The 25,469-nt window shown below is 37.5% G+C and overlaps 1 protein-coding gene across 2 annotated transcripts in view; it reads right to left on the bottom strand.

The window, feature by feature from the left end:
- Positions 1-14,367: 14,367 nt before the first annotated feature.
- Positions 14,368-25,469, bottom strand: part of SLC15A2 (solute carrier family 15 member 2) — a 32,672-nt gene continuing 21,570 nt past the window's right edge. Inside the window, exons 16-22 of one of the 2 annotated variants that reach the window (XM_077767596.1) lie at positions 24,936-25,100; positions 24,744-24,790; positions 23,128-23,238; positions 22,568-22,664; positions 16,955-17,101; positions 15,795-15,899; positions 14,368-15,466 (exon numbers count right to left, since the gene is read on the bottom strand). In XM_077767596.1, the coding sequence (XP_077623722.1) occupies positions 15,290-15,466; positions 15,795-15,899; positions 16,955-17,101; positions 22,568-22,664; positions 23,128-23,238; positions 24,744-24,790; positions 24,936-25,100 (849 nt within the window). In that variant the 3' untranslated portion in view covers positions 14,368-15,289. The remainder of the gene's footprint in view (positions 15,467-15,794; positions 15,900-16,954; positions 17,102-22,567; positions 22,665-23,127; positions 23,239-24,743; positions 24,791-24,935; positions 25,101-25,469) is intronic. The other variant, XM_077767595.1, reaches the window with a different exon arrangement.

The raw sequence follows: 25,469 nt of genomic DNA, 5'->3' as shown, positions 1-25,469 counted from the left end.
TGGATTAGGTAAAGAGTTCTTAGATATAGCACCAATAGCATAGTCTTTAAAAGAAAAAAATTATAAACTGGACTTCATCAAAATTTAACACTTTTGCACTTTAAAAGGCACCANTAGCCAAAACATGGAAAGAGCCTAAGTGTCCATCAGCTAATGAATGGATCAAGAAGATGTGGTTTATCTATACAATGAAATACTACATGGCGATGAGAAAGAATGAAATCTGGCCATTTGTAGCAATATGCATGGAACTTGAGGGTGTTATGCTGAGCGACATAAGTCAGGCTGAGAAGGACAGATACCATATGTTTGCACGTATAGGAGGATTAGGAGGAACTTGACGGAGGACCATGGGGGAGGAGAAGGGGAAAAGTAGTTGGGGAGAGGGAGGGAGGCAAACCATGAGAGACTCTTAAATGCTGAGAACAAACTGAGGGCTGATGGGGGTTGGGGGAGGGGAAGGGAGGTGATGGGCATGGAGGAGGGCACTTGTGGGGATGTGCACTGGGTGTTATATGGAAACCAACTTGACAATAAACTATTTAAGAAAGAAAAAAAAGGGGACCATTAAGGAAATAGAAATACAAACCACAAACTTAATACATTCACAAACCTTTGATAAAAATACTTCTAACGTTTATCTATAAAGAAGTCTTACAACTCAGTAAGACAAACAACCAAATCTTTTAAAAAATAGGCAAGACTTGAAAAGAGATTTCAAGAAGGAAAACATAAAGATGGCTAATGAGCACATGAAAAGATGTCTTTATCATATCATTATCATTAGGAAAATACAAATTAAAATCACAGTGAGACACCACTTAACACCCGCTAGAATGAAAATAATAAAAGAGACAGGCAATAAAAAGTGGTAGCATAGATGTGGAGAAATGGGAATCTTCATGGTTGCTAATGGAAATATAAAATGACTGTAGCTGCTTTGAAAGCCTTTTGACAATTAAAAACTATATATATTTGACATAAGTGTATCATACAACCCAGAAATTCTACTCCCTTGTATTACCCAAGAGAAATAATACATGGATATAAAAACTTGTATAAGAATGTTCATAGGAGCCTTATTTATAATAATGAAAAAAGTAGAAAAAACCAAATTTCCATCAACTGATGAACAGATGAACAAAATGTGGTGTAGCCACCCATACAATGGAATTCTATTCAGTATAAATAAAAACAAATTACTGATACATACTGCAGCAAGGATGAACTTCAAAAGCAGTAAGTTAAGTGAAAGAAGCCAGATACAAAAGACCACATAGCATATAATTCCATTCATAGGAGATGTCCAGAAAAGGCAAATCTATAGAGATAGTAAGTAAAGAAGTGATTGCCTAGGACTGGGATTAGAGCAGGAATTGACTGCAAATGGACAAAACGTTTCTTCTTGTTGTGATGGAAATGTTCTAAAACTGCATTGTGGTGATGGTTGAACAGCTTTATAAACTTACAGAAAACCATGAATCTGTAAGCTTATAATGGGTGAATACTATGGTATGTACTACACCTTAGCAAAAATTTTAAGTATAGTAGGTGGAACATCATTCCAAAATGCATTCTCTGATATATAATGAATGATAGAAATCCTTTAAAAATGTGTTCATATGAATGCTAGTTTTAATTTAAAAAGCTTTTTCTTTAACTGAAAGAATTGTTAAACTTCAAATATTTCACTTGAAGAGATTTTATTTTTGAAAAGATTCCTCCTGGATTCTGAAAAAAGACAAAGGAAAATGTTGAGCACTTGGAGTCATTGTGCTTTAAAACCCCAGGTTTCAAATGAACTTCCTTGGGAGAGTGCTAGCCACTCTCACATTCCCTCTAATCTCCACACCTTTCCATTTAGTTTTGTTGTCAAAGTAAATAAAATTCCCAGTTACGTTTATTTTTAAAGACCTGCAGAAATGATTCATTCTGCAGAAATGATTCAAAGAATTCTGACAGGCATCTTAAAAATCAAAAGCTTTTCTAGTCTCTTTCAATACTGTAGAGTAAAACCCTGTGCTTTTTGGGGGGTAATTTCATGGAGGACAGAGTTCATTTTAAGTTCAGCTATATCAAGACAAGAACTAGCTAGGCCTTTGGACTTCTTCCCCCACTCACGCTCTCTGTATCTCAAAATAAATAATAAGAAAAAACTTAAAAAAAATAATTTCAGCCTAATTGAAATTTATTTTCATCCATCCCTGGTGTAGTACCCTCATAATTCAGTTCCATGTCTGTTCCCCCAGGATTGTACTGATAAACATTAGTGCAATCTTATAATTTATTTATTTATTTTTGCCACTCAGGACTCTTGTTTCTAATACTTGGTGATTGACCCCACAGGTGTTTTATTATCTGCCTCTAATTGTAGATATGGAGGCAATGGAGGGGAATTGGTTAGGGCATGAGGAGAATGGCATTCACTTGCCAGGTAATCACCTTCAGTAGGGTCATCACAGGGTCTTCAAGCAAGACAGGATCATCATCAATCACAACAGGGCCTCAGTGGTGTTTCCAGTTAACAGATATTGTAGTCATCTGAATACTTTTAGGGTCACCATTCTATTCAGGGGTTCCATTCTTTCTCATTTGATATCCTATCCCCTTCTTCACTTTTCTCTGAATATCTGTCGTCTTGTTTGTGTTTGTCTCTATTTCAAGCTGTGTGTCCTCTCACTTCAGCATTTCTTTAGGTACTTGTTTATCTGTCTATTTGGCTGACCATCTTCTTTTACAGGATTCTAATTTCACCCTAACTTTGGCTTACACAAAGGCTTCCAGGGTGTCCACCCAATCCCCCAACAACCTATAAACCCTTCAATTTGAGTGTCCTATACCATCTGATTGGCTCTTTATAACTGTCTCATTTCTAAATTCTCGACTTTGATGAATCCTACTTGGGCTAGTGTCCATTCTTGGTCCAATCTCTAAGGATGGCAGAGTCATTAGTACCTAGGGCTTCCCCTCGTCTGGGTTATGGCTAGAAAATTTCTCTAAGAGAGAGGTTTGGGTAGGAAGGATCCTGTGGAGAATGTAAAATATTGATATGGTCCTTGTCTTCAGGGAATTTAATGCCATGGGCTCAGAGCTTGCTGCTTCATTATTAGAATTCTGGCTCCTTCTGAGTTTCTTTAATTGAATATTGAAGAGGTCATAGATGGTTTTAGCCCAAGGTAAGTTTACAACAACTTCTAACTTACTGAAGATCTGAACTTTCCTCCCTATTAATTAAACTTGACTTAGTAGATTGTAGTATTTACGGAGTGCCTACTGTATCCTCCTCAATGTTTTGCACATGTTATTTTATTCTCTCAGAAACTCTATTAAGGCATTATGACCCTTCAGAAATCTTGCCAAAGGGCCCATAGCAGTAAATAGAATAGAGATTCAAACTGGAGTTTGCTACTCCAGAGTCTATGTTCTTTCTAATAATGATACAAAGCTGCCTCCCTAACTAGAGCAGTAAGGAATTCATCATTAGTGAGGACTAAATCTACCTCTTCTAGAGGTCCTAGTGTCTCAGAAGACTCCAGAGCAAAGCATAAAGCAGGCATATTAAAAGTATATTGGGCTGGCTTTGTTATGGCCTGGCCTAGGAAATCGTCAACATGTCACTCACTACTCAAGCTTCATATAGAAAAAAAAAAAAAGGTCAATAAAACAAAACAGAGATCATTGTATTTACATTTTTAGAAAGTAAATTCACAGGAATCACTTTATTTTTAAAAAGGAATGAAGGTGGAAGGTAATCAAAAGGTATAAACTTTCAGTTATATGAAATAAGTACTAGGGGTATCATGTGCAACATAACGACTGTAGCTAACACTGCTGCATGATACATAAAAAGTAGTTAAGAGAGTAAATCCTATGTGTTCTCATTACAAGGAGAGTATTTTTCTTTCCTTTTTTTTGTTTCTTTTCTTTTTTTTTTGTATCTATACGAGAAGATGGATATTAGCTGAACCTATTGTGGTAATCACTTCATAATATATGTAAGTCAAACCATCATGCTGTATGCCTTAAACTTATATAGTGCTGTATGTCAATTATTTCTCAATAAAACTGGGAAGAAAATATACTGGAATAGGAGAACGACCAAGAAAAACTTAGTTCTTATCGATTTTATATATATGCACCTTTAAGAACAACTTAGGATTTGTGGTTCTGACCAAGAGGGAGTAGTCACATTCCTTCCTAGTCCTCCCTTACAACTAAAAAGTTGTGGACATAACACTACAAACATAGGGTGACTCTGAAAGGTAGAAAGAGAAAGGTGAACTGCCTAGGGATCTCAGGAATAGTGGTGAATTCCCTGGGTTTCTTGTTTGTTTCCTATATTTCTAGTACAAGAGGCTGGAGAAGCCTATAGCTGAAACTGCCAACAGGTGCAGCCAAAAATGCAGCCATAGAACTGGAAAAAGAGCAATGTCGCAGAACATGAAACATTTTGACAATATCCACCCTATCCCAACCAAATACCAATGGAAAAACTCTACTACAATGTCTGTGGGACTGAGCAGGATGTTGAACTTTCATTCCTCAACCAATGATAGCATTCTGAATCCCCCATCATACTGGTGTCCATGGGGTCAAACAGTGATAGCAAGCAGTACTCCAGTTCCACCATTGGGGTAGTATCAGCATGACCAAGCAAAGAGCTGAGCTTCCAACTCTCACCCACAACTGAGAGGCAAAAAGAAATGATTCAAGGAGGTGCTAGTTAGCACCCTTCTTTCTTCCTGCCCCCTGTCTGCAGGGCCTAGTGGGAGGAGCTGAGCTTCTTCTATCTTTACCAGGCAGTAATGAGATGGAATGAAGTGATGCACAATGGCCCTCCACTTTCTCTGTCCTCCGGACCTCCCTATCCCCAGTTTAATTGGCACTCAGCAGAAATTTAACTTCCACACCCACCTTCACCCAGTAGCAATGAGGTGGAAGAGGGAAGTGTGAAGTGGTGCTAGTTGGCACTCTGATTTCCTTTCTGGCATCAGTGGGACCCAGCAGGGAGTTTCATGTTATTTGAGACCCAGAGGAGAGCAAAAGAGACAGGAAGGGGAAGAAGGAAGGAGAAGAGGGAGAGAGGGGGAGAGACAGAGGTAGACATGGAAACAGAGACAGAGAGACAGAGAAATAGATAATAGGACAGAGGCAATATTTGTAGAGATAATGGCTAAAATCTTAAAAAAAAAATTGATGTGAGACATCAAGTCATAAATTCATGAAGTCCTGTAAATTCCAAGCAGGATGACCATTTTTAAAAAAATCACATCTTGGCACAATTAACACTAATAAAAACCAAAATTTAAAAAATATATATAGCAGCCTAAGGGGGGGAATATTTCCTTCAATTTTTAAAAAATGTCTATTTATCTTTGAGAGACAGAGTGAGCAGGGGAGGGGCAGAGAGAGAGGGAGACACAATCTGAAGCAGGCTCCAGGCTCTGAGCTGTCAGCACAGCTGACAGGGCTTGAACTTGTAAACCATGAGATCATGACCCAAGCTAAGAGTCAGATGCTTAACCAACTGAGTCACCCAATCAACCTTATTTCCTGCAATTCTTAATTCATTTGGTGCTGACTTTTTTTTTAAAATGTTTTATTTATTTCTAGGAGAGAGAGAGAGACCGCGTGAGCAGGGGAGGGTCAGAGAGAGAGAGGGAGTCACAGACTCTGAAACAGGCTCCAGGCTCTGAACTGGCTGTCAGCACAGAGCCCGACGCGGGGCTCGAACCCACGAACCGAGAGATCATGACCTAAGCGAAAGTCGGATGCTTAACGGACTAAGCCACCCAGGCGCCCCTTGGTGTTGACTTTTTAAACAGGACGATGGAAGCCAGAATATAAAATGTGAAAGAAAATAACCATTAATCTAGAAATGTAAACCCTCAAAACACACAGCAAAAAATCCTTCAAAACTAGAGGAGAAATAGTTTTTTTAGACTAACAGAAACTGAGAATACATCCACAGAAGAGTTGCACTAAAAAGTTGAAAAATGATCACAGATTAAAGCATGAAATGCAGGAAAGAATGAAAACAAAAAAGTATAAAATATGTGAATAAATCTAAATGAATATTGAGTGAATGAAGCAATAATAATATTGTCTTGTGGGATCCAACATACATACAGAATTAAAATGCATAAAAACAATAACACAAAATGTAGAAAAGAGTAAATGGAATTATAGTGCTCTAAATCCAACCGTTGCCATGGTATTGATTACAATAATCATGTATATTTACTGTAAGAAGCCCAAGGTGTATGTAATGATCCCCAAAATAATCACTGAATAAAAAAAATAAAAGAATGTATAACAAGTAAAAGCTAATATTGGGGAAAATGGAATAAAAAATACTTGATTAATTAAAAAGAAAGCAGAAAAGGTAAGGAAAAGAGACATAGTACAGACTAGTTGAATAGAAAAGAGAAAAAATTTAAAAAGTTTGTAGATAAAACTTAATTATACCAATAATTGTATTAAATATAAATAGACTAAAAATTCTGATTAGAAGACTTACACTGGACTTTTTTTTAAAAAGACATATGGCACCTACAAGGAACACATCTTATGGATAAAACCAAAGAAAGATGGAAAGTAAAAGGATGGAAAAAATTATCCTATGCAAATATTAACTAAAAGAAAACAGCTTTAGCTATACTAATATTAGATACAGTAGATTTTAAGGCAATATGCTTTAGTAGAGATAAAGAGGCTCAATTCACCATAATTCTATATGCACCCACAACATAGTTTCAAAATATATAAAGCAAAATTATACAGAAATAGACAAATCTACAATCATAGCAGGAGCCATTTGCTGTGACAAATAAGGAACATTGCTTTTAACAATGACAGAATGTATTTTTTTTTAATAGTGCATGCACCATTTACCAAAATTGATGGGAACTAAAAGCTGGTTTATAAAACAAGCCTCAAATTTCATTTCATCACAAATATATTCTCTTACCACCATGAAATTAATTATTATAACATAAGCATAATATAGACTATCTTCAAATGTTTTAAAATTAAGCCATATACTCATAAACAATCTGTAGGTCAAGGAAGAAATATTTTAAACTTAATTGTAATGAAAATACAACATATAAAAACTGATAGGATCCTACTGTTGAGCGGAGAAAATAAAACAATACCATACACTTATACTACAAGGCAGAAAATGATGAGAATGTCTTCCACCAAATAACAAATAGATTACTCCTGAACCTGAAAGGTTGCAACAATCATGTTTATCTCAGTGGCATATAATTTGAATGGAATTTCAAAGGACAAATATGTTGAAAATGGAGAGTTATAGGATACAGGCAAAACAAAAAACAAACTAATGGGTTGCACCTCAAGTTATAATTAAAGAAAGTTAACGAAGTCAAAAACATTACTATCCTAAATACACAACTTATAAAAAGAAGAGAGAATAAGAATAAATTGTATCATCATTAGGGAAATACAAATCAAAACCACAATGAGATACCACCTCATGCCTGTCAGAATGGCTAAAATTAAAAACTCAGGAAACAACAGATGTTGGTGAGGATGTGGAGAAAGGGGAACTCTTTTGCACTTTTGGTGGGAATGAAAACTGGTGCAGCCACTCTGAAAAACAGTATGGAGATTCCTCAAAAAATTAAAAATAGAACTACCTGATGCCCCAGCAATTGCACTACTAGGTATTTATCCAAAAATGCTGACTTGAAGGAGCACATGGACCCCAATGTTTATAGCAGCACTGTCAACAATAGCCAAACTATGGAAACACCTCAAACATCCATCGACTGATGAATGGATAAAGAAGATGTGGGGGTACCTGGGTGGCTCAGTTGGTTAAGCATCCGACTTCAGCTCAGGTCACGATCTCACAGCTTGTGAGTTTGAGTCCCATGTCAGCCTCTCTGCTGACAGCTCAGAGCCTGGAGTCTGTTTCAGATTCTGTGTCCCTCTCTCACTCTGCCCCTCACCCACTCATGCTCTCTCTCTCTCTCTCTTTCTCTGTCTTAACAATAAATAAAACATTTAAAAAAATAAGATGTGGTATATATATAATGGAATACTACTCAGTGATGAAAAAGAATGAAATCTTGCCATTTGCAACAATGTGAATAGAACTAGAGTGTATTATGCTAAGTGAAATAAGTCAGAGAAAGACAGATATCATATGATTTCACTTATATGTGGAATTTGAGAAACTCAACAGATGGACATAAGGGAAGGGGAGGAAAAATAAGATAAAATAGAGAGGGAGGCAAACCATAAGAGACTCATAAATACCAAGAACAAACTGAGGGTTTGTTGGAGGGGTGGTGGATAGGGGGATGGGTTAATGAGTGGTGGGCATTAAGGAGGGCATTTTTTGGGAGGAGCATTTGGGTTCTACTCCTGAAGCCAAGACTAAACTGTATGTTAATTAACTTGAATTTAAATTAAAAAAAAAAGAAATTAGAAAGGGAAAAGCAAATTAAACCCAAAGTAAATTGAGGAAGGATATTAAAGGAGAGAGAGTCAATGTTTGGAAGACTCACTATGGTAAATATGCCAACTCTCTCCAAACTGATCTATACATATAATAAAATTGGAAGGGACAGGGAGTGCAACTTGACAAGGGCTGATGGGAGGGATGAGACCAGATAGGTATAATAGAGGTAGACAAATCAACAATCATAGTAGGAGCCAGTTGCTACTATAATAAATTCTATAATAAGGACCAAGTGAGATGGCCTTGTAGAGGAATTAGAAGTTTATCTTTAAACAGAGAGCAATGAAGTGGGTTTTTTTATGTGTCTGTAAATGTATGTTGTTTTTTTTCTTTTCAAGTTTTCATTTAATTTCCAGTTAATATACAGTATACATTTATTTTCAGGTGTAGAATTTCATGATTCAATACTTGCATACAATACCTGGTACTCATGACTACAAGTTCCTTCCTTAATCCCCACCACCTGTTTAACCCACCCACCCACCTACCCACCTCCCTTCTGGTAACTGTCAGTTTGCTCTCTATGGTTAAGAGTCTGTTTCTTGTTTTTTCTCTCCCTCCTCACCATGTTTGTCTGTTTGTTTCTTAAATTCCACATATGAGTGAAGTCATATGGTATTTGCCTTTTTCTGACTGACTTGATTTCACTTAGCATTTTACTCTCTAGCTCCATCCATGTCCTTGCAAATGGCAAGATTTCATTCTTTTTTTTTTAAATATAGTTTATTGTCAAGTTGGTTTTACATATAATACCCAGTGCTCATCCCAATGATTTCATTCTTTTTTTATGGCTGAAGTATATTCCATTGTATCTATATACCACTTCTTTATCCATTCAGCAATCAATGAACACTTTGGCTGGGCTGCTTCCACGTCCTGGCTATTGTTAATAATGCTGCTATAAATGTCAAGGTGCATACATCACTTTGAATTAGTGTTTTTGTGACCTTTGGGTAAGTACCCAGTAGTGCAATTGCTAGATTGTAGGGTAGTTCTATATTTAACTTTTAGAGGAAACTTCATTCTGTTTTGCACAGTGGTTGCACCAGTTTGCATTCCCACCAACAGTCCATGGGGTTCCTTTTTCTCCACATCCTTGCCAACACCTGTTGTTTCTTGTGCTATTGATTTTAGCCATTCTGACTGGTCATTTGCAAATATCTTCTCCATTCCATGGGTTGCTTTTTAGTTTTGTTGATTGCTTCCTTTACTGTGCAGAAGCTTTTTTATATTGATGTAGTCCCAACAGATTATTTTTACTTTTTTTCCCTTGCCTCAGGGGACCTATCTAGAAAAAAGTTGCTAGGGATGATGTCAGAGAAATTACTGGCCTGTGCTCTTTTATAGAATTTTTATGGTATTAGGTGTCACATGTAGGTCTTTAATCCATTTTGAGTTTATTTTTGTGTATGGTGTAAGAAAGTGGTCCAGTTTCATTCTTTTGCACGTTGCTGTCCAGTTTTCCCAGCACCATTTGTTGAAGAGACTGTCTTTTCCCAGTGGATTTTCTTTCCTGCTTTGTCAAAGATTAGCTGACCATATAATTACTATTTCTGGATTTTCTATTCCATTCCACTGATATATGTATCCATTTTGTGCCAGTACTGTACTGTTTTGATTATGACAGCTTTTTTTTTTTTTTAGTGTTTATTTATTTTTGAGAGACAGAGTGTAAGTGGGTCGGGGGGCGGCGGGGAGTAGAAGGCAGAGAGAGGGAGACACAGAATCTGAAGCAGGCTCCAGGCTCCAAGCTGTCAGCACAGAACCCAACATGGGGCTTGAACTCACAAACCATGAGATCATGACCTGAGCTGAAGTCAGATACTTAACCGACTGAGCCACCCAGGTGCCCCTGATAACTACAGCTTTTACTATAAAGTCCAGGCTTCCACTTTTCTTGACCTCTAATGTTGGAAAATCCCAGGACTAATCCTTGAATGTCCCCTACATACATTCATTTCCTAGGTTATCTCATCTAATCTCATGGTTTTAAATACCATTCATATGCTGAAGACTGAAGTTTATACCTCCAGCTCCAGTCTCTTAATTAAACTTCAGACTCACGAAACTGCCAGCTCAGGATCTCCAACTGGACAACAAATTGGCACCTGAAGTTCAACATTCACAAAACAAAAGTCTTAGCTACTTTATACCTAACACCTGCTCTTAATCCTAGTCTTCCTACTCCCCCATAATTGCACCGTCATTTATCCTCATTATTCAAGATTTCAAATCTAAGAGCACTGATTTCTTTCTTTCAAACCACATATGCAAACCATACTCAAGTCATGTCAGTCCTACCTAAAGTCAAATCCCAAGTCAAACCATTTCTTTCCACCTTCACTGCTACCACCCTGTCCAAGTAACAATTGTTTTTTTTTGTTTTTGTTTTTTGTTTTTTTGCCTGGATTATTACAAAAGTCTTCTATTTGGAATCCCTACCTCCATTCCTTCCTGCCAATGGGCAATTCTCCACTTAGCAGCCAGAGTTATCCTAAATATAGAGTTAGATTATGTCATTCCCATGTTCTAAACCTCCACAGTTTCTCATCTCAGAATAACATCAAAATGTCTATTGATGTCTTCTGCCCATTTCTTCATTGGATTATTTGTGTTTTTGGGGTGTTGAGTTTGATAAATTCTTTATATATTTTGAACACTAATCATTTATCAGAAATGTTTTCAAATATTTTCTCCCGCTCCGTCAGTTGGCTTTTAGTTTTGTTGATTTTTTCCTTTGTTATGCAGAAGCTTTTTATCTTGATGAGGATGGAACTAGAGTGTATTATATTAAGTGAAATAAGTCAGTCAGGAAAACAAAAATATCATATGATTTCATATGTGGAATTTAAGAAAGAAAACAAACACAGGGAAAGGAAAGGAAATAAGATATAAGCAGAGAGGGAGGAAAATCTTAAAAGACTCTTAAATACAAAGAACAGGGTTGCTGGAGGGGAAGTGGGTGGGGGGGATGGGCATAAAGGAGGGTACTTGTTGGGATGAGCACTGGGCATTATACATGAGTAATGAATCACTGGGTTCTGCTCCTGAAACCAATACTATACTGTATGTTAACTAACTTCAATTTAAATAGATAAAATTTTTTTTAAAAACCTGTAACATCATTGGGGCGCCTGGGTGGCTTAGTCGGTTAAGCGTCCGACTTTCGCTTGGGTCATGATCTCGCGGTTCGTGGGTTCGAGCCCCGCGTTGGGCTCTGTGCTGACTGCCAGCTCAGAGCCTGGAGCCTGTTTCAGTCTGTGACTCCCTCTCTCTCTGACCCTCCCCTGCTCACGCTGTCTCTCTCTCTCTCTCCTAGAAATAAATAAAAAACATTTTAAAAAAATTTAAAAATAAATAAATAAATAAAAACCTGTAACATCGAAATGTCTTACTGTAGTCACCATATCATATGGTCCCTAGCTTCTTCTGACTGCATCCTTGACCTTACTGCACCTTACTGTAGCCCTGTAATATTGTCCTCGTTCTTCCTCAATACACCATAACTTCCTCGAGGCCTCTGTTCTTTCCAGGATCTTGACAGTCAGTCAGGATAAGTGAGGTAACCTTGCGCACAGGTATAGTAGATTATTCACTTTTGTTTTTCCACTACCTAACTTGGTAAATGGCATATAGTGAAACTCAAAGATGTTTTTGGATAAACAATAGGTCTCTTAAAAAATTGGACATTTTAGCCAACCATCTGGTTGGAATATGAGCTTATATTATGGTAGAGTTGCCAAAAACATCTAATATTACCTAAGGCTGTATTAACAGAAGTATATTGTTTACAGAAAGGCAGGTCTTACTTTCTCTAGTCAGACCACTTGACTCCAGGTATCACATATTAAGAAGGCTTTTCAATCACTGGTACATTTCAGGCAAAATACATTTCTCAGAGGAGGTAAAAAAAGAATGTTGAAAGGGCTGGACTGTGCCCTGTGAAAACCCATTAAAGGAATTAAAGGAACTGAGAATCTTTAATTTGATGTATACTTACTTGATAATTGAAGTAGAGACATAAAAGCCCTCCCCAAATGGCAAAAATTGTGCCACATGAAAGAGGGGGTTATGCTTATTCTTTTTAGCTAGAAAGGAAAGAACCAATTGTAGGAGTTTCAGAGAGGAAGGTTTTAGTTCAGCATAAGGAAGAATTGCCTACCACAGTTTTCCCAAACCACTGTTTTGTAGATTACTATACCATTTTAGGCTAAACAAAGTGTTTTCTGTCTTTAATGCAGGATTCCTCAGAATCTTTACTATGGAAGAGGATATATCCTCATTCCCAAAATGTATTTGTCCATAGAAACTTTTATTCACAGAGCACTGTTAACTTCTCTTTAAACAACACTTCATAGAAGAGATTGAGTTAAGGCTGCTCAAAAATAAACAATATCTTCTGAAGGAGTAGGGTCAGGTTTACTGGAAGATATCTGGAGAAACTGAATGGTGTTACTATCACCTCAGTATTTCTGAAACCATGGTCAGTAAAACTAAAACATATAACACTGGGAAACTGGAGTGAATTCTATTATTTGTTACATTTACTATGTGGGACACAACACAGTTCTAGGTAAGAATAATGGAGCAAAACCAATGGAAATGAGGCTCTATAGTCCAGTGGTTCTGAACTTTCTTCCCTAGAAATACACATTAGTATGATATCCCCATGTCTGTCCACTGGTTCATTCACTGTGTGCAAGGTAATGTTTTTGACCTTTTTCATTCACAAACAAACAAAAAGCCCTCATGTTCTGCCACTTTTGTCATCCCCTGACAGATTTTAATGGAATCTTTATATGGGGCCAAGCCCCTCCACTGAGCATCACTAAGCTTAAACCTAGAGTGTTATAACTTTTTTTAATAAACAGGGAATTCCAAGGCCTAAATGGAGAAATGGCATTTAAAGATTACAGAACTGATGAATGGATCAAAAAGATTTGGTACATATATACAATGGAATATTACTCAGCCCTTAAAAGGAATGAAATCTTACCATTTGCAATGATTTGGATAGAGCTAGAGATTATTATGCTAAGTGAAATAAGTCAGAGAAAGACAAATACCATATGATTTCACTCATATGTGGAATTTAAGAAATAAAACAAATAAACATGAGGGAGGGAAAAGAGAAGCAATCCAGGAAACAGACTCTTAATTATAGAAAACAAACTGATGGTTACCAGAGGGAAGGCAGGTGGAAGAATGAGTTAAATAGATGATGGGTATTAAGGAGTGCATTTGTGATGAGCACCTGGTGGTGTATGAAGTGATGAATCACTAAATTCTATATCTGAAGCTAATATTACACTGTATGTTAACTAACTAGAATTTTAAATAAAAATTTGGAAAAAGAAATTACAATTATGGGAAAGAAAAATAAGAAAGACTATCAAAACATATCCACTACTTTGAGGCTGAAATGGGTAATAATAAAAAACAGGAAGTTTAATTCATTAAAATACTGTTGTTATTAAATATCTGTTGTATGGGGCGCCTGGGTAGCTCAGTCAATTAAGTGTCCGACTTTGGCTCACGTCATGATCTCATGGTCGGTGGGTTTGAGCCCCGCATTGGGCTCTGTGCTGACAGCCAGTTCAGAGCCTGGAGCCTGTTTTGGATTCTGTGTCTCCCTCTCTCTCTCACCCTCCCCTGCTCACACTGTCTCTCTCTGACTCTCAAAAAAATAAAATCTGTTGCAATAAGCCATAAATGATGTGATTATAAGAAAAAGCTGGGCCAAAAGCACTGAAAAGGCATGGATGGAAAATTATAATTAGTGTCCATACAACTGTCCACAGGAAGGCATAATCCAGCTGAAACATTGTAGTCCCTAAGAGGAATGTGTATTGTGGAAGAATGGCTCGACAGGATTTATTTTTTATAAGTTTATTTATTTATTTTTGAGAGAGAGAAGGGGAGTGAGAGAATCCTAAGCAGGCTCTGTGCCTTCAGTGCAGAGCCTGATGCAGAGCTCCATCTCATGAACCGTGAGATCCTGACCTGAACCCTAATCAAGAGTTGGACTCAACCAACTGAGCCACTCAGGTGCCCCAAGACTTTTACAATTTATACTTGTTCTTGATTTCCAGAACCATGCTTACCATATTTAATTTGGTTTCCAAAGATCTATCAGTATGAATAAAAGGGTATTTGGGTTAGTAGATAAAATACCATAATCATCAGAAAGATGTATTTCTTCTGTGTATTAATAAAATGTCATTTGTCTCCTACCACCTGTACAGAAAATTTACTAAAAAGATCTTACCAACACTAGATAGCTGACAGGCCAGCCTCTGAATCAGATTGTACCAGACATACCAATTCATGAGGTCTTAGTGAATAGTATAATTATATTGCTTATGAAGAAACTTGAAATACCCTTTCTGTTATTCTGCAATTTTGCCCCAGGAATGAGCACCTCAAAAAGTGGAGTCATTAGTTCTAAATGACAAGTAAAGGGATTCCTACATAACTTTGCATAGCCCCAGAGACTAATTTCAATTATACATTTGTGTTTTTAATGGACATTTAGAAATACCTAGCCTGCTTTAGCAATACTACACAATATTTAGAGTTTAGTAACTTATAGGAAGACAAAGAGTCTCAGGGGAATTGTACTTTAATGTACTGGAAAACCCAGTCCTAGAACTGTTTCTATCATAGGAGAAGAGTGTAGGAGATCATCTCAGATACAATGCTACTTCTCTTCCCTAACCAAGTAGGAGAAAAAAATGCTTTAAGATGGGTGATGGCCAAGACCAAAGCCAGGTCTGGACAGAGTCCAAGGAGGCATTAAAGCTTTGTCTTCTTGGTCTCCAGGTTGATCATGTTCTCTTGGGTATGGGGAATCTGCTTATCTGCTGGCTTCTGTAAATCCTCTGGCTTTATAGGAACATAGTAGTAGCCCATGATGGAGAAGATCAGGCAGACCACCAGCAGGAGACAGGAAAACAAAATGAATTCTGCCCACTGCAGGAAGAAATAAATAGAAGAATATGGAGAAACTTGAAACTAAATGGATCTTCATAGGATGAGCAGATTGACTCAGGGTCATCAGTGTAGGCAGAAGGTTGCTAAAAGAAGAGTGGGTTCACTGGCTTCTCCTCATATAGGCCTATAATGGCCATTACTGCCACTCTTAGATGTCTATTTTCCTGGCCAAGTCTGTTTATATCTAGCCCATCTCATGCCACAGCTGAGTGGGAACATGAGGGGCAAAGAGATGGGGGAAGAGGGAGGAAAGGAACTTGGAAGGGAAACATGGGTAGACAAACTCCTGCTTCCATCAGATCCATACCTGCACCAGGCCACTGAACTGTGCCACAACAAGCACGATGATATTCCCAACTGCAACTGTCAACAACCAGGCTGCCTGGAGTACAGATTTCATGCTAGAGGGAGCCTAAAGAGGACACAGGTTTGTGAGTAAACAAACTTCCTACACCATCCATATGACCCATGCATCCAGAAAACTTCTCCCACAAAAGCTTCCAAATTTGAATTCCTGCCCCCACCGCACATTCAGCTATGATGTTTGATTCAGGGGGTGGCAATAATGTTAACAGTAAAAATAAGATGGAGCTCTTAATTGAATATTTTAATTGATTATACCATATAATCTTGATTATACCCTAAGAGATAAATTTTATCAGTATTCTTATTTTATACATAAAGAAAACTAGCATCAGAGATAATTAACTTGCTCAAGTTTTCACAATAGGTTGCACTGTCAGTATTTGAACATGGGCAGTTTGACTCCACAGTTCTTATTCTTAAAAAATTTTTTTAATATATTTTTTAAATTTTTATTCATTTTTGAGAGAGAGAGAGAGAGAGAGACAGCATGAGCAGAAGAGGAGCAGAGAGAGAGAGAGAGAGGGAAACGGAATCTGAAGCAGGCTCCAGGCGCTGACCTGTCAGCACAGAGCCCAATGGGCTGGAACTCACCAACCATGAGATCATGACCTCAGCTGAAGTCAGATGCTTAACTGACTCAGCCACTCAGGCACCCCTAGAAACATTTTTTTATGTTTCATTTTTATTTTTGAGAGAGACAGATTGTGAGTTGGGAAGGGACAGAGAGAGAGGGAGACACAGAATCTGAAACAGTCTCCAGGCTCTGAGCTGTCAGCACAGAGCCCAAACTTGTGAATCATGAGATCATGACCTGAGTGGAAGTTGGATGCTCCACCAACTGAGCCACCCAGGTGCTCCCAAAGTCCTTATTCTTAAAGTACCCTTTCCTAGATCCCAAACAGCATCACCTACTATGCTGCACTGACATGATCCTGGGAGTCAAGATGACTCACTGTTCAGGGTCATAATGTAAGGAATCTAAGGCCAAAAAATATAGAGGTCTTGACCAGGATCACATACCTATTTAAGGTAGTTCTAGGATTAAAACTCATCCTTCTCTGAGGATATATCCACCTCCACTTTTCACTTGCAAAAACTTACCTGAGAATAAGAAAACTCAAGTCCTGTGACAGAGAACATGACCTCCCCAGCTGTAACCAGGGCATATTGTGGTAGCTGCCATGCAATGGACAGTTTGTTGGCTGGAATGTCTTTCATCTTCCAGGCCTGAGGACCCTGATTGGTGCTCTTAGTGAGGGAAAGAAGAAATGGGCTTATTAGTAGCAGCAAGTAAATATTTCTGACCTACAGCATCTTATGATCTTATATCCATCCCCTTTTTGTATTTTCATCCTTCAAAGAGAATGAAGAAATTCTATAGAATTTCAGTTTTTGAAATTCCTTTTGGTAATACTTGACTAACTTACCAGGCTTCAGTCAATCAGATACCATTATTGACTAAGTCCTTAAAATGGCAGAATATTTTGATATTGTAGTTTGGATCTCCATCATTTTGACCTATAGGTATTTTGATCCTGGCCAACATTTTATTTTTTTTTTAATTTTTTAAAATGTTTATTTTTGAGAGAAAGAGAGAGAGAGGCAGAGAGAGGAGGAAACACAGAATCCAAAACAGACTCCAGGCTCTGATCTGTTAACACAGAGCCTGACCCAAGGCTCCAGCTCATGAACTGCAATATCATGACCTGAGCCAAAGTCAGATGTTTAACCAACTGAGCCACCCAGGCCCCCTGACCAATATTTTAAATATAAAATGGCATCTAAATTATATAAACACAATAAATTTTCAACACGTTCTTGAGAAAGTTTACTTCCTTGTCCAGTTTTCTATGTAAGTACAATTAAACTGTTTTTTGACATTTTTCATTAAAATCTTTATTTTACTAAAATTACGTTTATCAAAATTAATTATTTTCTTACTATACCTTACATTAGACATTTTGTTGATCAACTTTTTAAAAAATCTATATCAAATACTACCTGCTATTTTTAATTCTATTTACTGGCCATTTTTTTCTTTTATAAGTTATTGTCAAGTTGGTTTCCATATAACACCCAGTGCTCATCTCAACAAGTGCCCTCCTCCATGCCCATCACCCTCCTTCCCCTCTCCTCCCACCCCCATCAGCCCTCAGTTTGTTCTCAGCATTCAAGAGTCTTTCATGGTTTGCCTCCCTCTCCCCAACTATTTTTTCCCTTTCTCTTCCTCCATGGTCCTCTGTTAAGTTTCTCCTGTTCCACTTATAAGTGAAAACATATGGTATCTGTCCTTCTCTGCCTGACTTATTTCACTTAGCATAACACCGTCAAGTTCCATCCATGTTGCTACAAATCGGCCATTATTTTTTAACTCAAATTTCACACATCAAATTATGTCAAACAGAGACAATTTGTCTGTAGAATTTTGGTCAAAAAATGTTTTTTCAGGGTTGCTTTTTTTTAAAAATTAATGTTACCAAATATATGTGATTCTATAATCTTCATTTCTTTGTCTGCAGGTTTTTAGCTATGATTGGTCTTATATTATATAGGTTATATCCACTAATATTTGTTATAAATGGAATAAAAATTCACATGTACTTTTTGAAGTGAAACCATTATTAGGTAGTAGGTGTAATATCTAAAGTATAGTGTGATTAAAATGTCGGCTAAAACAAAAAGATTGAAAGTCCTTGAAATCAAAAATGTCTGACATCCAAATGTCCTTCATTTTCTAATTCAAAGGGTCATTATGTTCAAAATAGATAAATTTTGCTTCAATTGATATTATGAACAATACATGGTCATATGTTTGGGTTTTCTTAGGCTAATAGAAGACCATGACCTAAGCTTCTAAATCAAGGTCTCATACTCAATACCCACAGGCAGATAATTAAGAAAATGAAGCAGGCTAAATGGGAATGACGGGGGCTGTGGTAAAGTGGATAGCACAGGCCTCATATAAAGGGCATAGCCATTACAGCACTAGTCAATTCACATGGTAGTACTTGTAATTAAATCTTCTGATTTTGTTTTAAGAAACATTAAGAGAGGAGAGGAATTAAGATGGCAGAGTAATAAGGGAAGCCTGGGCTTGTCTTGTCCCTTGAACACAGCTAGATCAGCATCAAACCATTTTGAACATCTAGGATATCAGTCTGAGGATTAACAATCTACATAATTTGAGGGAAAGAATGCAGCAGGTATATGGTGAAGAGAGGTGAAATGGGGGAGAGAGGAGCCATGGTGCTGCAGAGGGGAAGGAAGCCATTTTCACAGAAAGGGGTAAGAGAGGAAGAGAGAGAGGCACATTGGATTTGTGCAAAAAAGCACTCCTTCTGAAAGCAGTTATAGGGAAAGAGTAAAAACACGCACAGGGAACTGCACAAGTAAACTGTTCCCTAAAACACTGATGGGAAGGGGGGAAAGGAAAGGGTTTCAATACCACCAGGTTTTTATATATATAAACAGTCTCAAGTTTCAGAGGTCAGCCCCTGGTGGTTCTCTGGTGAGGAAGCAGGGCAGAACCCTGGGAATGGGCAGCATGGTCTGAGGATCCCCTGGGTTGCAAAGGGAGAATGGGTTCCCCTTCTTGGAGTGCATTTGGTAGAGGTGATACCGTCTCCAAGGGCAAAAGACACAGTGGGCATCATCAAGCTGCCACATTCACCCATATAAAAATAGAGACGGCCTCAGGGCAGCAAACCCTGGAGTGGGCCGTGTGTTGCAATTTACTGTAAACTCTGAGCTCCTACTTCTGCGTGGTGGTACAACCATTTCCTGGGACAAGTGGGCCACAGTGCAACAAGACCCTTTTCTCTAGAACTGTGGGAGTCTCTGAAGTGTGGAGTTTTGAAACATAGCCATTCCTGAGATAAAACTCTGGAGGGAGGCACTTCCTGGTAGTCCGACAGCTGGGAGACAGGGGGAAGGCAGGGAGCTGATGGATGCAGGGGACACAAAAGGGGTGACTGATTGCACTGTCTGTGAGGGTACAAACTTCCCACTCTGGAGACTAGGGAGTGGACGAGGGCATTTACACCATTAGCACACAAACACTAATCAACTCCAGTGGGCTAAACAGCGCCACCAAGTGGAGAAAGGCGCTGTTACACCAAGACCCTTCTCCCTGTGCCCGGAGGCACATTTCCACTAGGGCAAGTAGGCCTGAGGTCAGAGCAGCAGGCCCCTCCTGCAGAAGACCAGCACAAATCCCCTCCCTGACCTTAGTCTACTAACCCCAGACTGCTGCAAAGTTTCAGTTATAGGGGAAACTGGATCTAGCTTCATTTGTTTTGTTTGTTTGTTCGTTTTTTGTTGTTGTTCCTTCTGTTTTTCTTTTGTTGTTAAAAATCCAGCTTCTTATGTGAAATCCCCTGAATTTTAAGTATTGTCAATTAATAATGATTATTACTACTTTTGTCAGTCCTGTGCAGGCCAAACAAAATAGGACTATGGAAAAAACTGGGCCCCCAGGCTCCATTTTATGATGTTTACTCTAAATGCTTATTAGATCCTGACATTCAGAAACAGTATATGTGACTTCTATCCTGAGTAGCATACAAAAACAAAACAAACAAAAAGTGGAATAACAACAAGAATACAGTGTTATGGGTTGAACCGTGTCCCCTTAAAACTCGTATGTTGAAGTCCTAACCCCAAATGAGTTCTAACTGAGAATGTGACCTTATTTGGATATAGGTTGGTTGCAGATATAATTAGTCATGTTAAAATGGGGTCATTAGGGTGGGTTATAATCCAATATGGCTAGTATCCTCGTAAAAAAGAAGAAAGTTGGACACAGACAAGCATACATGAAGAATTTCATATGAAAATGAAGGCAGAGATTGGGGTGATTCTTCTACACATCAAGGAATACCAAATGTTGCCAGAAAACCACTAGAAGCTAGAGGAGAAAGGTATGGAAAAGATTCTTCTTCACCAGCCCTCAGAGATAACCAACACTACTAACACCTTGGTTTTGGATTTCTTGCTTTCATTACTGTAAGACAATAAACTTCTGTTTTTAAGTCACATAGCTCGTGTACTTTGTTATAGCAGCCCTGGAAAACTATCACTAGGTTGTTTTATTATCTGAACAATTAATTAAGGTAATTAACAAACAAACAAAAACCTCAACAAACTAGAAATAGAAGGGAACTTAATCCAGCTAACATACTTAGTGATAAAAGACAATGCTTTCCCCCCAAGAAAATGTCTGCTCTCACCACTTCTATTCAAGGTTCAAGCCCTGGCAATTGGTTAAGAAAAGGAGATAAAAGACATCCATATTGAAAAGGAAGAAATAAAGCTATATACAGATGACATGGTCTTATATGTAGAAAGTCCTAAGGGATCCACTAAAAAAAACTATTAGAACTATTAAATGAATTCAGTAAGGTTGCAGGATACAAGATTAACATATAATTCAATTGTTTTTCTAGGGGGTATAGCTCAGGAATAGAGCATTTGATTGCAAATGTTTTCCTTGCAATGGACAATTGGAAAATGAAATTAGAAAAGTGATTCCATTAACAATAGTATCATAAAGAATAAATACTTAAGAATAAATTTAACAAAGTAAATGTAAAATCTATACTCTAAAGACTATAAACATTGAAAAAACTAGGTTTTAAAGAAGATCTAAATAAATGGAAAGAGATTTCATGTTCATTGATCAGAAGATTTAATATTGTTAAGATAGCAATATTCCTTTGAATCACCTACAGATTTAATGCAATCGGGGTCAAAATCCCAGCTGGCTTCTGATTCTAGGCTGATCCAAAATTTTATCTGGAAATGTATAAGACCCAGAGGAGCCAAACCAATCTTGAAAATAAAGAATAAAGTTGAAGGACCTATACTTCCTCATTTCAAAATTTTCTACAAAGTAACAACAATCAAGTGTGGTACTGTCACAAGAATAAACAATAGATTAATGGAATAGAATTGAGAATCTAGAAATAAGCCCTCACATTTATGGTCAATTGATTTTTGACAAGAATGTCAAGGCCATTTAATGGGAAAGAATAGTCTTTTCAACAAATTGTGCTAGGACAACTGAATATTCACATAAGAATAAAGTTAAACCCCTAGCTCATACCATATGCAAAAATTAACTCAAAATGGATTAATGACATAAATGTAAGAGTTAAAACTGTAAAACGCTTAGAAGAAAACATAAGCGTAAATCCTCATGACTTTCGATTAGGGAATGGTTTCTTAGAGATGACATCAAAAGCACAAGCAACCAAAATAAAAATAGATAAACTGAACATAAAAATTAAAAACACTTGTGTTTCAATGGATACCATCAAGGAAGTTAAAAAGTAGATGTGTTACATCTATACAATGGAATATTACTTAGTAGTAACAAGAAATGAAGCACCAATACATGCTACAACATGAATGAACCTTGGAAAATATGCCAAAGAATCCAGACACAAAAGGCCACATATTATATCATTCTGTTTCTATTATATGCCGATAGCCAATGTTATCTCTTTTAATGTCCCTTATAAAGACCATAATGTACTCTTCTAAAGTCACAATAGAACCCATTACTTTACACTAGAAATAAGTATGTGACCCTGCCCTGACACACAGTTTTCTTTGGATCCCAGGATAAATACAGATACAGATATAGATATATAGCTAAAAATATAGATACAGATATATGGAAGGAGAGAGTAGGGGTAGTCATGAGTTACTTACATTAGTAACAACAAACAGATAAGTTGTACCAAAGTCTAGCAGACCCATATTCAGTGAAAAGTCCTTATCTTCTGTTCTACAATGTACTGCAGGGTATCTGGAACAGGACAATTTTAGTTAATAAACACCACAGCTTTTAGAAAAGCATTCCCATCCCTAGGGAAAGAGTGACCTCATCTTTCTATTCATGGTGAATCAAGCAGCAAAGCCACCATTTCTCTTTGAACAGAAGTCTCTAGGAGTGATTGACTTTAATGCCAGGTTTTTCTGACCCTGATCTGAGCTCTTCATTGCCTGTCAGGTATTATTATTATTATTATTATTTTTAACCTTACGCCTGAATAAAGAAGGCACAAATCATCTTCTGTTGTGGACTTCAGGCCCTAAGTCTTCTCATCTTAGCCTTATGAATTTTTCTCATCCAAGCCTTATGAATTAGTGAAACAGTATAAAACAGGAAACCTGAGTATACTCAAAATCAATCCCTGCACCTATATGCAAAGAAAACATTAAAAAAATTGTTGATAAAAGTAAAAGGTCCACAAGGGTAATTCTCTTACTCTCCACTTTGTACAGTTGTGTAAGCAGACACACCATAGTCTTCACCAACACTGAGGAAGATATCTGTAGCCAGGGAGATGTTGACCTCTTTGTGTAAAGTATTAACAAACCTAAGGGTAGAGACATTGTCACACATCAGACAAACCCTCACAAAGAGAGACACCTGTTTACCACTATATCCCCAGTGCCTAGAACAGTTTTGGCACACAAAATGTACATAATATATGTTGTTAAGTGGATGAATAAAGGAACCACATGTAAGAAATAATCAGTAGTTTTAGCTATCCTGAACTTTCTCCTTCTTGAGGTATTAGCCATCTATCTGCAACACCCTCACATAATCTCTAACAGGGATGGGCACTATCATGATCATCCATGGCAATCTGTTTCCTCACTAATCCAGTTTAGGTACATCCAATTTATTTCCCTCTTATAATGGGATTCGTCAATTGAGACACCACTATGGAAAATAATTATTTATAAATATATAAATATATACTAGTTTTTACATAAAACTCATACTTTATCCTCTTACATATGAAGTGTGATTTGTCTTGTACAAAACTCAGACTCCCAGCCCTTAGTAGGTTATCATTTTGGAATCTGCAGATAATACTGAACCCTTTCAGAATGACCTTTTTAGTCTCCTGGACCTGGGTTCCTAAACTGTTTCCTCAGTATGAGTTTTGGCATTTTGATAACTTTTGCCCTAATCTCTGGCTCACAAGATAAGAAGGGAAGTTTTCTCTAGAACCCCTAATGTTGATTCCTGCACTGTAGATAATCCTGTGCGAACCTGGAAATTTCCTTCAATCTTTTCTGCAGGTTCCTCTGGTTCTTATGGCTCTCTGACACAGGAAGTCATTTCCTCACTATTGCCTTACTTATTTTGAGCTGTTTACTTTTTCTAAAGCATATTCAAAAGAAAATTATTAGGAAGGTTCCACCCTTCAGCAAAGTTCAGACATTTCATTAAAAGTTCTCCTCTAAAGTATTATTCTCAACAGCAAGCACCTAATCTTGATGGCCATAAGCATATGCATCTCGCTATTTCATGCCTGATTCCTGCTACAGAGACCAGTGACTTCTTGGGTGCTCTATCTCTGTAACTTTCCCTGGCCACCTGACATGATTTTTAGGCTAGTCTGGATTCAAAACCAAAGTTATTACCTTTACTACACCATGGGGCTTCTATAGGTTTATAAAAAACTACACTTTGCTTTAAAAACACAGTAATAATAAGAGATATTCAACTATCTACCATGAAGGGAGGATTATTTGCTCACTTCTAAATTTTTCTCTGGTGATTACAGAGAGGGAAGTACTCAGTTACTTTCCTGAGAGCAAGATAAGTGGATAAAATTCAACAACAAGGGATGTATACATCAGAGCACAGGGGGGCATATACAGATACAGGGTCATCTTTTAATACCACAAGCCTATCCGCCTCTCACTGTCCTGGAAAATGCCTCTGATACCCATGCCCTTCATATTATAGGAGAGAGAATCCCTGTACAAGACAAATAGAATGTGAGGCTACTTTATCTGAAGCCCCACAGATCAGAAGAGAGACAACAATTCAAAGCAGAGTGGCCTGGGGTCTCGACATCCAAACCTCACAGCTGTCATCCCATTGGTTGTTTTGCTTTCTTCATCCTTCACCTATAATAGAGGAAAGTAAAAATCAGTTACAGGTGACAAGGAACTGCTAATCAGAAAATCTGATCATCAGTCATATTTGGTAAGATATCAATGAGTCAGCCAAAATAAGATAACAATTTGGAACCTGAGCCATTCCTCAACTTACCATCTTGCTGGAAATATTTTTTCCATCTTCTCGAATGATCAGACTGTACCAGTTCTTTTCTTCCACAGAATGTTTAGTGTAGACAGACATATTGTGATATTTTAGGTAGAAGTGGGAATCCTGGCTTTTTGTCTTTAGGTGGAGTTGGGCATAGTATGGCATCTTCTGTAGAATGAAGAGACTGTCACGCTCACCTTCTAATCCATTGTAGACATCACAGTCTCGCAGGATCCCAGGGCAGATGAGCTCATCAGATACTTTCAACTTTGCCCTTTAAACTAGTAATCCTATTTTTAGGAATATGCTATATGAGAGTAATTAGAGGCATGCAGAAATATTTGAGTAAGGATGTTCATTATAGGATTATATAGATTAATTAAAAAAACCTTAAATACCTATAAGGAAATACTTCAGTAAACTACGATATAACCATAAAACAGAATTTCCTATGTCCATTAAAATCATATTCTCAAATTACCTAAGGACACAGAAGGATATTTATAGCATTATTAATGTTAAAAAAATCAAAGTTCA

The sequence above is a fragment of the Crocuta crocuta genome, unplaced genomic scaffold, assembly GCF_008692635.1.
Source record: "Crocuta crocuta isolate KB4526 unplaced genomic scaffold, BGI_CrCroc_1.0 scaffold45, whole genome shotgun sequence".
Classification (NCBI taxonomy): Eukaryota; Metazoa; Chordata; class Mammalia; order Carnivora; family Hyaenidae; genus Crocuta; species Crocuta crocuta.
Note: the sequence above shows the minus strand (reverse complement) of the source record. Positions and strands in the feature narration are given on the sequence as shown.